General features: G+C 45.4%; 1 protein-coding gene across 1 annotated transcript in view; it reads right to left on the reverse strand.

Annotated features, from left to right (window-relative positions):
* PKD2 (polycystin 2, transient receptor potential cation channel) overlaps positions 1-15,271 on the reverse strand; it is a 309,434-nt gene that overhangs the window by 44,804 nt on the left and 249,359 nt on the right. Inside the window, exon 14 of the mRNA XM_069630542.1 lies at positions 4,110-4,257. Within this exon, the coding sequence (XP_069486643.1) occupies positions 4,110-4,257 (148 nt within the window). The remainder of the gene's footprint in view (positions 1-4,109; positions 4,258-15,271) is intronic.

The raw sequence follows: 15,271 nt of genomic DNA on the forward strand, positions 1-15,271 counted from the left end.
CGAGGCAGGGGTGGCCATCATCAAGGATGTTGAGGGTGCCGGCGACTACCTGTATGGTTGCGATCTATGTGCTGCATCTGGGTCTCAATCTGGATTGGTAGGTTTGGAAGAGATTGTTGGTGTCGATGTGTTGCTGCAGTTGTGCGGCTATCGCTTTCTCAATGATCTTCCCTAGGAAGGGAAGATGGGTGATGGGGCGATAGTTAACTAAGTTGTCGGTATCCAGAGTGTATTTCTTTAGTAGAGGGAGGATTTGTCCTTTTTTTAGGGTCGATGGGAAGGTGCCCTGAGTTGGGGAGCTGTTGATGATTTTGAGGTAGGGAAGGAGAGCTTCTGTGGGAGGGTCTTGAGGATGGATGCTGGGAGGATGTCATCTGTATATGATGTGGCTTTCAGGACGGCCAGGGTTTCTATCAGGCCCTCTGTCGAGAGTGTCTTCAATGTTTTCCAGGGTATAGAGATATTGTGAGGAGAGATGTGAGGTGGTCTGTGGATGCAAAGCAGGCATCTATGTGCTGGCGAATCTTGCTGACTTTGTTGATGAAGAAGGTGTTGATGGCGGTGGAATTTTCAATGGAGTGTGGTATGGCATGGCTGGGTAGAGGGTTGACGCAGTGCTTGACCGCTTTGAATTGCAATTGTAATTGTTTATGTATACAGAGTTTAAACACAAGCAGAGTGCTTCAAAGCGCTTAAAGGCGGGAAGGGAACAAAGTAATACACTAGTCATTCATAGGCCTTGAAGTTCCCGAATTATCTAGAGGGCTCTTCTTTTGTTGTCGGCTTCTGCTATGGTATTCTGATAGTAGGAGTCCTTGGCTGTACTGATTAGTTGTTGGCGGGTTGCTCTGAGTTCCTTGTGAAGTGCCAGTTTGGACGCAGTCCTGGAGTGGTGCCAGGTTTTCTCTCGCTTCCTGTTGACTCTTTTGCTGAGGTTGAGTTCTTGGTGTAGCAGGGTTCTGATAGTTTTGGTTTGCAGGTTCGTTGTTTCAGAGGCACATGTTGTCAGATGGAGGCTGAGAGGGTGGCATTGAGTGCTTCCAGTAAGAGAGTCGGAGTTCAGTAGGGGTTGTTCCATCCATGCAAGGTGTAGGTTGGCGAGGTCTTCTGTGTGGGCTCCAACTGGGAAGGTCTTAAAGAACCTGAAGGTTTGTCTGCTGGGAGTGTTTGACTGGGGTGGTGTGCAGGATGCTGAAAGGCATGGTTAGTTGGTCAGACCAGTGAAGTGGGAGAGGAGAGCGGTAGGGGAGGGAAGAAAGTGTGGTGAAGATTAGGTTGAGGATGTCACCTTTCTCGTGTGTTGCGTCTTTTGTGTGCTGTGTGGGGCAGTGTGTGTCGAGAAGGCTGTGGAGGGCTTCCTTCATCGGTTTAGTAGCCTTGTTGCCTGGGAGGTTGATCTCGCCTAGGAAGATGATGTTGTTGGCGTGCGTGAGGGACATGCTGGTGACCAGGTCGGTGAAGTCTCTGATGAAGGCGGTGTGAGGTTTGCATGGTCTGTAGATGCGATGCAAGGTGACTGTGTCTGTCGGGGAGAGTGGAAAGTGGCAGGAGAGAACTTTGAAGGAGCCAATGTTATGGACGTCAAGTCTGGTGCAGGGCCAAAGAGTCTTGTCTATGACTGCAAGGCCTCCGTCTGTCTTGTTCGGGCAGTCTCTGTGTTGGATGCTGTATCAGTTGGGGACACGGATGTCTAGGATGTGGGTGGAAGTGGGTGTCAGCCAAGTATCAGTAACGAAGATGGCATCAAGGTTGTGTGTAGTGATGAGGTCTGTGATGTCTGCTGCATGAGTGATAGCTCAACAGACATTGGCGAGCATCAACTTCCATGTTGTGGACAGTGAGGGGGTGTTGATGGGCGAGAGGGTGATGTGGGCCGGGTTGATGCATTGCAGAGTCCATGACTTAGAGGAGGGGCAATGCCATTGACATTGCCTGGTGATGGTGGGGATGGCCTGTGGGGACTGAGAGAGAAAACACATGTCAGAGCTCACCTGTTGTCTGAGCAGGGGTTCGGGCCCTAGGTCCTCCTGGTCCGATCAAGTTCAAACATGAATTGCAATTTTCTTCATCTGCCCTTCACTTCAGATGCCCGGGTGAGAGGCACCCTTGATCTAAAAGTTAAGAACAGAAAGGAAGAGGCAGGGCTAAAAAGGTGGGTGGGGCTTATGCCAGGTGACCTAGATCCACTTGCACCTGCTCACCAAATGCAAGGGGAAGAGGCTGGAGGGATGCTTAAGTAGGGAAAACGGGTGGGTAAACAGGAAGGCGCCAACAGTTTAAAGTGATTGACAGGTGGGCAGGGCTTAGACCATGCGACCTAGATTCACTTGCACTTGCTCACCAAATGCAAAGGAAAGAGGCTTGAATTCAGTGGTCGAAGTTTACGAAAAGAAGTAGTGCCTGTCCCTACTCCCCAGAAACCCCATTGCCACGCCACATCCCCCGCCCAATCCAAACCCCCAAACAAACAGACCTGCTGTTGTAGGGAATGTTCAGTGCAGTGCACTGGAGCCCAAGTTTGATCTTCTTCCTACACTTTTAGTTTAAAAGTAAACCATCCCCGAACAGTTTCCTTTAAAAATAAAAGTATAGGAAGAGTAAAACCTTTTTTTTAATTTTCTTTTTAAAGAAGAGGTGCACTGCTCCCCCTGACTTCGACCACTGCTTGAATTAGAGAAAATATGCTGATGAAATATGGCCCAGCATTTGATCCCTCATTAAAAGGAAAGCTCTTAGCGCAAACGGCATCATTTCTAAGTAGTATAACACATTAATCGATCGTCTAACTCCTTCCCTCCTGCATCTATTAATTTCCATATTGGACAACAAACACCAAGATATATTTTATATGACACCATGATGGTTGCCTTCCCAAAAATGGATTCTGATCCTTCCCCAGAGAAAAACTAAAGGGGAGTCTCCCTAATTGATTCTGGGTCTAACAGATCTGCCAGGCTCCTCATTGCACCAAACATCTCCCTCAACAATGAGAAGGCATTCCATAATGTGGGTTAGAGGTGCATTCTCCTGACATCTCACCACAAATATGCTATGTTCGTCCATTATAGGAAAAGAATGCTGTTCTATTATTTTATCCTTTTAAAAGCAAGAAATTGAATCATTAAAAATAAAAGATTGCGCTTAAAACCAAGTGAATTTGTGGTCAATGCCTCATGAAAGATATTTTAGTTATCACTCTTGCGTTCAGGGCTGGACATGGCCGCTCACGTCCAAACAAGGAGGCGATAGCCATTAACACCTCAGGGCCTGATGGGTGAAGAGCTATTTTCTTTTTTATCTACATTTGTTTTTTAGGGATGCAGAGTCTGCAGGACTCTTCTGCTCACTTACTTTCCTTAAAAACAAACTACAAACAAAAATACCAGTGATTGCAAATAGGGACATGGTTTCTTTTCAATTTTCATGCTCCAGAGGTGGGTGCTCTTAAGAGGGAACGAGTGCTAGCGGCAAGGAGGGAAACCGGAGGGGTGGGGCTGAAAATGGTTTAAGGAGGCTGGAGGTAAGGGCACAGTGCATCAGTGGCAAGGAAAAAAGAGAGTGGACCATGGGGAGAGCCACAGGAGGCCGGAAGAAATTGCAGGCAGTGAATGTGGATGCCTCTCATTTTCCTGGGCTACTGATTGTCCGAAGCTTCTACCTTGGGTGGTAACAGCTGTCTGCACATCACTTGAACTTTCATAATGCAAAGTCCTCTTTGGCTTCAGATCATCACAGGGGTCCTTTTCTTTTGCATTCTGTAAAACAGAGACTACTGTTTTCCCAAACCTACACCAGTGGTAGAAGTGTACTGAAAAAAGTAGCGGAACTGTGGTGTCGGCAGGGGAGAGGGTAGGCGGAAACATAGTGCAACATGTGACAAGGTGTTGTAGCCAGGGCAGTGCAATAGCTTAACACCTTAGGGATCCAAATACAACTTTACACCAACACAGAGACATACATGGACAAATCCTGTATATAGAATGGTGAATATGATCGTAAAAAGTAGATGAATGGGAGTGGAAAACCGCTCGTGACTGTTCCTGATCACTTCGATCACTGATGTCCTACGCACAGATCTTAGCGTCTACCACCTAAACCCAGGATCTCACCTCTGTCACCCCATCCAGCAGCCTGCCCAGCACATCCCTTCTTTTCAGCTTTGCTCTCTCCATTGCTTCTAATTTAACAATCACTGCATCTATTTTGGACACAATGCTGCCGATGGAATGCTCCATGCGATCCACTCGTCTTACCAGGCTATAAGAGATGGGAAAAAAACATGATATTTAAAATTAAATCCTAAAACAGGCTTTTTTCGAAATGTCAGCTTTGCTCACACCTCTTCTTACATGTGAACGACTTCCTGTGAATGTAATTCCTCAGGCATTTACATTGAACACGTTATCGTGATGTTGCATGCAATTAAATATATTTCCAGAAATAGCTCGCATTTTGGTTACATAATCATGAATGGATAAAATCTGTGGAAGTCCTAATTGTTTTTGTCTAAAAGCTCACAAAGGTAGGATGCCTAGAAAACATGTCTGCATTTCCAGCACCTTTTAAGATGCTATGTAATTGTTACAGATTTATCATGAGTCATTTTGTCAAATGTGATCTGATCGGTCAACGTCGCTCCTGATTGATTCTTGAGCAGGGTATGATTTCTACAACTGCTTCTGTTAATTTGCAGCATAGAAGTGGATATTGTAGCGTTTTGTAAAGAAACACGTTTTCAATGTTTTAATTAAACCTTTAAAATCATCCAGATGTTAGATTTAGGAAAACTGCGGACCAACAACACGGAACACCCTGACATCCAGACTTGGCTCTCTGCTATCAACCTTGAGGGCTTCACACCTCAGCTGGCCACCTGTGTCAAGTTCCTTACATTCAACATCGACAGACACCTCACATTCAAACATAGCAAGGAAGACACAAATGGCTTATGTGAGAAACAGGAGGGTATTCTCCCAGCAAGACCTCGAAAATCCCTTATTCAGGGGGCCAGGCAATGGCTGGTGATCTCAGATCCCAAACCTGAGGGTGGACGAGTGAGGGAGGATCACCTAGGTAGGGGAGCCCGGGGTTGTGCTCGAGGAAATGCCCCAGGTGAGACGCAGTATCCTACCCAGGAACAAGAAGAAGATGAGATCCTTAAGACCTGTGTAGGATACTCCAATTCTAAACCCCCTCCTCCCGAGAAATCTTCTGAAGCCAAAGCCAATAAACCATATGTCTTTCCGAAACCCTGCAAGAACCCAAAACCCAGTGCCATGGGAAACTCCCCTAATCCCTGTCTCCCTGTTACGTACCCGCATACTCCCGATCCTTCTTTTCCACGTCCCTCTGATTATTATTTCCCACTCTCTCAACCAGCTCAAATAAAATACTACCATTCCCAGAATCCCCCCAGATTTTTTTACGATCACAGCTAGTCTCGTTTTGCCCACAAACTTTACCAATCCCATCCCTCTGATTGTCACTTTCTGAAGTCCCAGTCGAAAGTGAACAACAATTACAGTTCCCTTAAACCCCCCAAAAACTTCCCTCTGACATCACCTACACCCCTAGGACAAAAACTATAATTCTGATAACTCTGCATCCACATCTTCTATGCAGAACATGTAGAAACTCTACCACTCCCCTTTTCCAACACCAACACTTTGGGACACCACAAACAGACAAACATACAACCTATTCACCTGACATGTCCCAAACCCACCGTAAGGCAAAGTCAGGCAATTATCCTGAATCGCACACACCTCATGGCCCTTCCTTTTCCCCACAGTGTTAAAAGGTGCAGCAAGAGAGCAAGGCGAGCATGGCAGACAGCACGACGAGACGGCTAATCAGGCGCGGCAGTTCAAGAGAAGGAGAAAGGCGGCAGGAAGTGAGAAGGTGGCTAGGAGAGAAGTGACCTTGCCCTTTTCGTCCCAGACCCGTGGAACCTTCAGCAAAGAAGGCATAAGACCGCAAACAATAAGTGTCTTGCAGCAGATGTCAATGGTACACGAGGCAAGCCTACACCGATAAGCAGTTATGAAGGAAGGTCCTGCAACCGTGGTACCGGCCTAGACTCCAATGAAGAAGAGGGCAAGCAGATCATCATGGGGTAGGTGGGAGAACCGATAAGAACCGGCTGTGTCAATTAAGGATCGCAAATTGGCCAGTTTGAACCAAGTTCAATGAACTGTGAAAGAACTGTAAATGTGTTAAGGGTAGACCGGCGGCAGAGGGAAACCGGCTCCACGTGGGTGCTAACTAAAGAGACTCTGGTCGATCCCCATCTGAGCGAAACTACAGAAACCAGAAGGCCATAGGAGGGCCATCGAAATAGGTCAAAGAGGTCATACTGAGGGTCAAGTAAAATATGTGTACAATTGAAAAATGTTGATCTACAAACTGCGTTATAAAAAGGGAGGTGATTCCCACAAGCAATTGTCAACATGAAGTTAGCAAGAATTAACATGACCGAGGGATGCGGATGAGGGATCCAAGCCCAACCGATGGACATCCGGCAGAGATTTGAGAGGGGTCTGAGCCCGATTGAGGAAGACCCAGGGGTGAGGCCATCACCCAAGTATTGGCAGTTAAAAGGGGTCTGAGCCGGTCTGAGGGAGATACTGGGGTGAAGGTATCATCCAAAGTTCATTGAAAAAATAACTGATATATAAATTGTGGAATACAACAAGTGAGGGGTCAGCGCCAGGAAGAGGATGACCCTGGGGTGAACCCATCACCCAATGAACACTGGAACCTGAACTTCATTTGTTTGTTAAAGGAACTTTTGTTATTTGAACACGTCAGGCCCTCGAAGGCAAGAGACTTTCAAAGAAAACAAGACTTAGCCATCGAAAGTCCGGAGATCTGCAAATGGAACTGTCATCTCGTGCTGGACAGGCCCGAGAGTGTACTGTGCTCCAAGCTCGCATCTTACCCCGTGCTCAAAACATGGAGAAGGGAGACCCAAGCTACCACATCCTGACATATTATTTGAGAACTCTTCTTTCTTTTCTTGAAAATTAAATGATCCCAAACCCTTTTTGTATTAGTTATAAGGTTTGTAGGTCCACAAGTCCTACACTCGCCACCATACCCGAGACTCTGATTTGCTCCCCACTGTTTCCTCCCCTGGTTGCCTGTAGATCCCTTGTTGCCAATTGCCCACTCCCGCCCTCCTTGTACCGTTAGATCCTTTTTTTATACTTCCCTCAATGTGTTTTTCCCCCTATGATTGTAAAGCGCTCTGCTGCTTCCCGTAGCTATGTCCGCACTCAGAAAATACCCTGATAATAATAAAAAATAATAATACAAATAAAATGAACTCATAATGTACATAGGGAATCACTCTTTGTTTATACATTTGCAATTTACATCAGATTTACTGTAGCAACAATGACAATATTTTCATCTTTCTCAGATTTACATGAGTAATACTCATTCACAAATACATTGCATGGCGTCTTGCAATGTTGGTCACTGTAAAAACAATCGTAAAGGATATATTGATCAAATGTGATTGGTATTCAGGAAGTCAAAAACATTTCTTTCCGGACAAAGATGAAAAGTGTCCAGCACAAAGCGACAATCCGTTGGCCAACGTCACAGGTATTTCACAATCTCGCAAATATTGGGATTGCAGCCTAAAAATACACATAGGGTTATGAATCATTGTAGATGTGCAATATCGGATCATTTTGCTTTATAGCAGTATCCGATTGCTGCAATCATTCACCACGTTAGAGCTTCTCTCCGTAGCATGTTGGTTTTACGCCCTGATTTTAATAGCTTTTTTCACATTGTTACATAATTTGTGGGTCGACAGTATGACAGCTAAGGAAACCCTACATAGGCAAAACTATGCGGTCCGATATCTTGCGGAAGAACCTTGCCTCATTCATACTGCATGCAAAATAGCAAAAAAGTGAAAAGTGCTTTCCACTGAAGTACTACCACAGTTCAAACTTGGTTCAATGTTAGTTTTGGAAGCCACCGTCTACATCAGAGGTCTGCACCCCTGTGGCATTCCAGATGTTTTGCACTATGACTCCTGCAATGCCTCATCATTGATTCTACTGGCGAGGGCTGTTTGGAGTTGTAGTCCAAATCATCGGGATTGCTAAAGGTTGCAGATCCCTGTTCGCCATTCCAAGTTTGCTCTGGAGGTTAGATACGATTCCAACCCTTCTGCTACCTGTCCACTACATATGGTAGTGTTCTATACACGTTTCACTCAAAGATATTCCCTCGGGGCCTTAGCAACATTGTGTATCTTCCACTTAACCAGAATTTCACTTATGTCTGCTGGTGGTCAATAAGTAGTAAGAAATGACCCGTCTTAGTTGCATGTTCATTGGTTAAATGATAAAAAAAAAATCTTTCAGCTTTTATTCCTCTATACCTATTGTTATCACGGATACATGTGTCGCAAAGGTTAGAGACGCCCATGGGGGGAGTCAATGTGTGTGATTGTTTACAAAGGTCTACTTTAGCATGCTCTGTATCCCATCTATTGGAGGTATCCAGTTTAAACAACAATTTTGATGAATGCCTGCCCTTGTGTACCTCTCGGTATGGTATGGAAGCACAACAGCTTTCATTGTTTCTCTTCGGTCTGCAGCTTTGTATACAACCACACACAAGGGCTGATAGGTTCGTTTCTTACTAGTTATTGGTCCCCAACAGACCTAAGTAAAATTATGGTTAAGTGAAAGATACACAATATTGCCAAAGTCCTGCGGAAGCTGTTTGAGTGAAACACGTGTAGGCCTAAGAGTGTTATTACCTTCAAATAAACCATACATTAAAAAATACAGCATTTTTCCTAAACTTAACATGTGTCCATAGGGAGACGAGACACATATTTGCATTGATTTCTGTTTGGCATTTGGGTATACATGTCACTCTGTACCCCATGCTGCAGTTAAGAATACCCTCAAGATAACCGAGCTAACAATTCTAATCAAGCAAGATATTTTCATCAGATTAGCACAAAGCCCATTCCGACTAGTTATACCCTATGGATTAGAGTTCCTACTATCAAATGTGTTATAGTAACTAAATCTATTACATTAGTTGTTAACCTCTAATATAAGCTCCCTTATTGACAATAATTGTGCTTTAAAGAGGTACAAATATTTGGACATCACTTAACTATGGAATCTGTCTTCGCCATTCACAAGATAAAAGGTTACTGAGTGCTCTTTAAAAAAAACTATGTTTACCCGGCTTGTCTTTCACCCATTGTGCTACTCATGTGGACATTTGTAAAGGTAACGCTTGGGGCCTTATTTATAATAATAAATAATTATTGCACTAACTACCCAGCGGTTTATAAGTGCGGGACACAGGGATCGCACCTATGTTGCTCCGCGTCAGCTTGCATCGAAGTTGAGCTAATTGCCCCTGAGCTATCTTTCTGAGACTTTTTAGCTTATCAATAGCCGTTATACACAGAAGGACTGATTTAAAAAACAAAACTTATTTCTTGAAAAATGTGTGGTACACAAATCTGCCTTTGTGCAAGGTGATCACTTTTGATAATTCACAAACATTTATTTGCCACCCGTGCACATAAATATTAAATGTGCAGAGTAACTTACAAAGGAGAGTCGGAATTCTATTTAAAGCACGGAGGCATGTATTATGCATCAATCTTTTTTATTTATTTCAAAATAGATGTAGCAAAGTACAAGCAACAAAAAAAAAAAGGGTGTCTACCTTCCCCAACTACAAGTCCCATAATCCATTCATAGTCCTTCTGTAAGGGCCCTGTAAAAACAGCCAATCCAAATCCATCGCCACCCTTTCATGGTTGCTCTCCTAAAACAAAGCTTTTTTTTAACTGTCCATTCCATGATACAATCCTTGACAGAAACAGCACAAAGGTCAAAATGCCCATCAGACGCCTGATAGCAAAAGAACATCTTGCCTCCACTCTGGTCCAGTAAAAAGAACTGCTGCCCAGAATGAATCAATCACAGCCCCTAACAACCAAAAGATAACAGCAGGGAGGGTAAATCAGGTGGTACAATACTTGCCTCTGTGCCATTGATAGAATCCAGACTCGCCTTCATAATTTACAAGGAGTAATAAACATTCTATGGCATGGTATGGCGGGTTCCTATTAAGCAACTTTAAAAGCTTGGAGCAACATTAGCAACATGAATAATGTGCTTGCAGAGTAACACGTGAAATATTTGTTCTTGGGCACAATGTATTTACCTGAGAATGTCTTCCACCCATGCCCCTGACCAAAAGGCCTTGGGCGCCCTGGCACCCCTAACTGAGTAAGCCTTCAAACATCAATGGCCGCCAAGACATACTCTACAAATCCCACCTGGCTAACGGGTGAGGAACCAAACGATGTGGCTTCTGGAAGGCAATGAACAGTTGATATAGGACATTCCCAGAATGGCTGCCCAGTCCTCATAAACCTTCAAAAATCTCAAAACACATTGTGAGGGAACGTCACTAAAGCAAGGAAACTCAATCAAACATGCCCCATCTTAGTTGTACGCCACAAATGAAAGCTAACACTCTCTGGCGTGAAATATCTGGCAGAAAGTTCAAAGGCTCTTACATCTAAAACTCTCCAGGAGGATTATTCCTCCAAAAGAAGCTAAACATTCAGTCCTCTTCTGATTCACCGCATTTGAACTAACCAGTCAGACTGTATTTCTCTCTGTGTGCCAAACAATATTTAATGACACAATGTCCATTTTTAGTTTTTGGTAACTTAATGCAAGGATTCCTTTTGCAGGACAGAGTGTGTCCTTTCTGGCTATTCCTCAACCTTTGCCAGTATCCTTGCAGCCTTTGCCTCATTGTTCTGTGCCTTCCAACATAGCGGCTCTCTTTACTTTCTTTACCATCTGAGCTGTTCTTGCCTGGCCTGGCCTGTTCCCCCTCCCCTTGGTTGCTCACGGCTTGTTAAGCCAATCAATATAACCAGGAGCCAGCCCATTCACCTAAGGCCCACGACGGGACCCCTGTCTGCTCCCTGTCCGCTACCAGAACGCTATTTTCGCTCACTTCTGCACCACGGCACCTGAACCTTAGTCTTCAAAAATGCCAGACTACCATGGCATTCCCACCTCCTTCACTATGGGTTAGATTCCTCCTTCTGGACTCACTCCTACCCTCTTGACTTTCACTGTCCTTCTCTGCTTGTTTGTCCCATGTTAACATTAGATTTACACCCTTTGCTAGCATTTGAAGCCAATTGTTAATTTCAAACTTTGCTGTGTTTAGCATTTTGGTTAAGAGTCAAAACTCCAACCCTGGTCTCCCTATCGCTGACACCTATTCCAGCGATTCCTTCAGACAGACCCTCACTGACATCCTCTTTGTCGTTCCTTCGCCAGATCTATGGACTCTTTCCATATGATCTCTGTACTCTGTCTTGTCTCCTTCTCTCCCATTAATGGTGGCACTCTTTGGGAAGTTCTCATGGCTCCCTTCAATTCCTCGAAAGTCATCATTAATGTCTACCTTAATGGCACTGTCATGCTCCAAGGCCCTCAGGCCAATCTCCTCCTCTTTGATAGGCGCTTCCCTCGCCTCATCAATTTCCTTTCATCTCCTGCTGTCCCCTTTCTCCCCCCTGGCTACCTGGCCCTCTCTTCCATCCTCTGCGTAGCCCTGATATTTCCTGAGTGGATCCCTGCCTCTATCATTCCCACGCAGGCATACTCCTCTTTCAAATGCCTTGTCTGCAGGCTCTCTCTCGCTCTCTCTCTCCTAGCCATTCTTTTACCAAGGCTAGTATCTACCGGCCCCATGGTCAGATAACCTAATTTCTCTCTGAGTGGGCGGACCTCTCCTCCTCCCCCTGGCCTCAACCACTCAACTCCTGCATCTTGGTGACCTCAATATCCATCTAGATTCTCCTTGTTCCTCCTCTGTACTCCTCTGTGACCTCTGCAATTCCCTATCCCTTTCTATCCTCCCCTCTGGCCTGACTCACTCTGCAGGGGACACACTTGATGTCCTGATCTCATCTGACCTCCCCCCTCTCGATCCCTCTGACCAATCTCCTCTCCTGGAGTGATCACTCCCTCCTCTACTCTCATCCTTCCCTCTCTTTCCCCCAGGACAATGCTACCCCAATACTGCCACCTACCTTTACCTTCTCGGACATCTGGCCCATGAAGTGTGTGTCAGTTGAGGCTTTTGCCCACACCTTCCCCCACACCACCTCTGGCTGACTCACATCCGAACACAGCCCTGTCTATGCTCTATTCCTCTATTTCCGATACTCTTGACGCTCTTGCCCCTGTCATGAGGATCCGTTTAAAGCCCAAAGCTAAGTGCAATTCTTGGTATGACTCTGACCTAGCTACACTTAAACTTAAGTGTAGGGTGGCTTAGAGGAGATGGAGGGCTTCTTGTTCATCCTCTGACAAACTGGCATGTCGCCTGCTCCAAAGGCAATACCGACTCTCTTTCCACACTAAGAGAGCCCGCATCCAAGTCTGGGTCTCTGCGGCATCTGACAACTCAGCTGAACTCTTTAAAATCTGCAAGGAGCTGGTCAACCATGCTGCAGTCTCTACCTCTCCTGTTGCCTCCAAGGCTCTTTTCACAGCCCTTGCCTCTCACTTCATCTCAAAGCCCCAGGATATCCTGTCCACTCTCTCGTCACTGCTGTCTTCCCCCCTCTCCTTCTGTGAACTCTGTCCCTCATTCAGCCACGCTCCTCCACCCTCATTCTTGTCCTTTCCTCTTTTCTCCCCTGACGAGGTCTCTCGACAAGTCTGATCTATGAAAGTCTCGTCAAAACAGGTTTCTCCCTGTTCTTCCAAAACCATCAAGGACCACATTGACACCCTCGCTGATGCCCTTGCTGATTTCTTCAACCTTTCCTTTGCCTCAGGAGCCTTTCCCCTCTGAAGCACTCTCTTATGCACCCTCTTCTCAAGAAACCCACTGCTGACCCTTCTTGCCTGGGTAACTATCGCCCAATCTCCATCCCTCCTTTTCTGGGCAAACTCCTGGAAAAGCTGGCCATCTCGAAGCTTAACCTTCACTCTGATTCTGTTGGTTGCCTTCACGACCGACACTCTAGTTTTAGAATTTCCAAGAAGCATGGAAACTGCTCTCCTGAACATCTGTGAAGATCTGCTCTCCAACCTTTACTCTAACATCCCCTCTGTCGTCATCCTACTCTAGCTCTCTTCTGCCTTTGACACGGTCAACCATACCATCCTGCTCAACCATCTGTGAGAACCTGGGTATCACTGATCAGGCTCTGGCCTGGCTGACCGCTTTCCTCTTTGATCGACCCTCCCGTGTCCAACTTGGATCCTTCCTTTCATCTATCTCCCTTTCTACCTGCAGTGTTCCCCAGGGGTCTAACCTCTCACCCTGGCTTTTCAACGAATACCGGCAACTCTCGCCCACCGGATTGCCATTTTCTGCTCCAATTTTCAGTGCTACGCTATTGACACTCATTTTCAGGCTTCCCTCAGACAACTCTTATCCTTCTCTCATCTCTGATTGCCTATCTGCCATTCAGGATTGGTGTGCCGCCAATGATCTCTGCCTGAACGCCAGCAAAACAGAGATCCTCCTCATCGTCACACCTTCACCCTCCTTTCCTTCACTCTCTGGCCAGCCTCCCTTGGCCCTCCTCCTACCCCTACCTGCGAGGCGAAGACCTCAGGGTCATCTTAGACTCCACACTTTCCTTCTTTGCCCACATCTCTGATGATAAGTCTTGCTGCCCTATTGTGGATTAGCTGGAGAGGAAGCAGAGTGGAAGAAGGAAGATTAAGGAGGAGGCTATTACAATAGTCAAGTCAAGAGAGAACCAGGGCTCGGGTAACATTGAGCTTCTAGGGGAAGGTGAGAAAAGGTAGAATTACTTTGAGAAGGAAGCGCGGAAAGTGGGACCTCTTGGCAATGTCCTGAGTGTGAGGGAGGAAGGATAGAGAGAAGTCGAAGATAACACCAAGGTTTCTGCCTTCAGAGGAGGGGGCAGGGGGAGAGTCCATGGATGAAGGCCAGAGTGAAGGGAAGAAGTCCGGAGCAGGGGTCCCAATGGGAAGGATCTATGTTTTGCTGCCATTGAGGCAGAGATCATTCGAAGTGCACCAGACATGGATGGCAGAAAGGCAGTCAGGCATCATGGAAGGTGGAAGAGGGTCAGCAGGAAGTTTGAATAAGAATTGAATATTAAACCATTGAAAGAGACTGAAATACCTATCGCATGTGCTTAAAAAGTGATCTTGAAAGTGAAGGCTAACCAGAAGGATCATTTGTAAAGCAGAAGAACATTGTAGCACTATACCAAAGTGACTTGCAGCTAACAAGCATTACCCAGAGTCAAGAGTGGTGCATGCATTATCCCAAACCAAGAGCGCTGCAAGCATTATCGCAAGCCAATGAGGTTGCAAGCATTGCCAAAGCCTAATGAATTAATTATACAAGCACTGTTCAAAGTCAAAACAGACTAACAACAAGGTATACAACTGAGCTGCTCTGGTTGGCAGGAAGAGAAGGGGTGAAGGCAAGATTGTAAAAGGGTGAAGCTTGTTGATTTTGATTGTTCCCTCAAAGCTGATCTAAAAACTCACATTGCCTTGGCCCAAACGAGGAAAAGTAGATTGGTGTGGCAAAGAGGCTGCCCCTCTGCAAGGTGAATGTTCAGAGGAAGAGTGCCTTGCCAAGGTTTTGAGGCATGCTGATGTGAATATTGTCTTTCTTCAAAAGTCACACAATACAAACTGCTAAAGCTGTGGTAAAACGTTTGGTTGTGTGATGGCATCCTGAAGGAGACGGACAACGTAGCTCAAGTTTGGGCCATAATCTTGTATTTGACATTTAAAAAAAAGGGTTGGAGAAAAGGCCCAACTTCCCTACCTAAATAAAACTAAGCAGAGACTGTGTCAGGAAGTCCAAAGTAAATGTTTGTCTGTATCAAAATCCTACAATTGCCCTCACATCTACTTATAGTGTATTTGTATTTATTGTATTTATATAGCGCCTTAATCCAAGGTGCTTTACAGTTTAACAACAAGATTAAATCAAACATGAAACAGTAGAAGCAAACAATATACATGAATCAAACCAAAAAACAGTATGTAGAACAATTTGCATATGAGTAGAACGATGGGAGGAGGAGGATGGGGAAGGAAGGATGAGGGAGGGAGAGAGAGAGTAGGGAGTAAAGGGAATAGTAGGAAGAGAGGTCATAGGAAAGAAGGGGGAAGATGAATAGAACTAAGATGGGGTACTAGAGAGAGAGAGAGAGAGAGAAAGGGTA

This window comes from Ambystoma mexicanum, chromosome 6q (genome assembly GCF_040938575.1).
Source record: "Ambystoma mexicanum isolate Mex_15411 chromosome 6q, UKY_AmexF1_1, whole genome shotgun sequence".
Classification (NCBI taxonomy): domain Eukaryota; kingdom Metazoa; phylum Chordata; class Amphibia; order Caudata; family Ambystomatidae; genus Ambystoma; species Ambystoma mexicanum.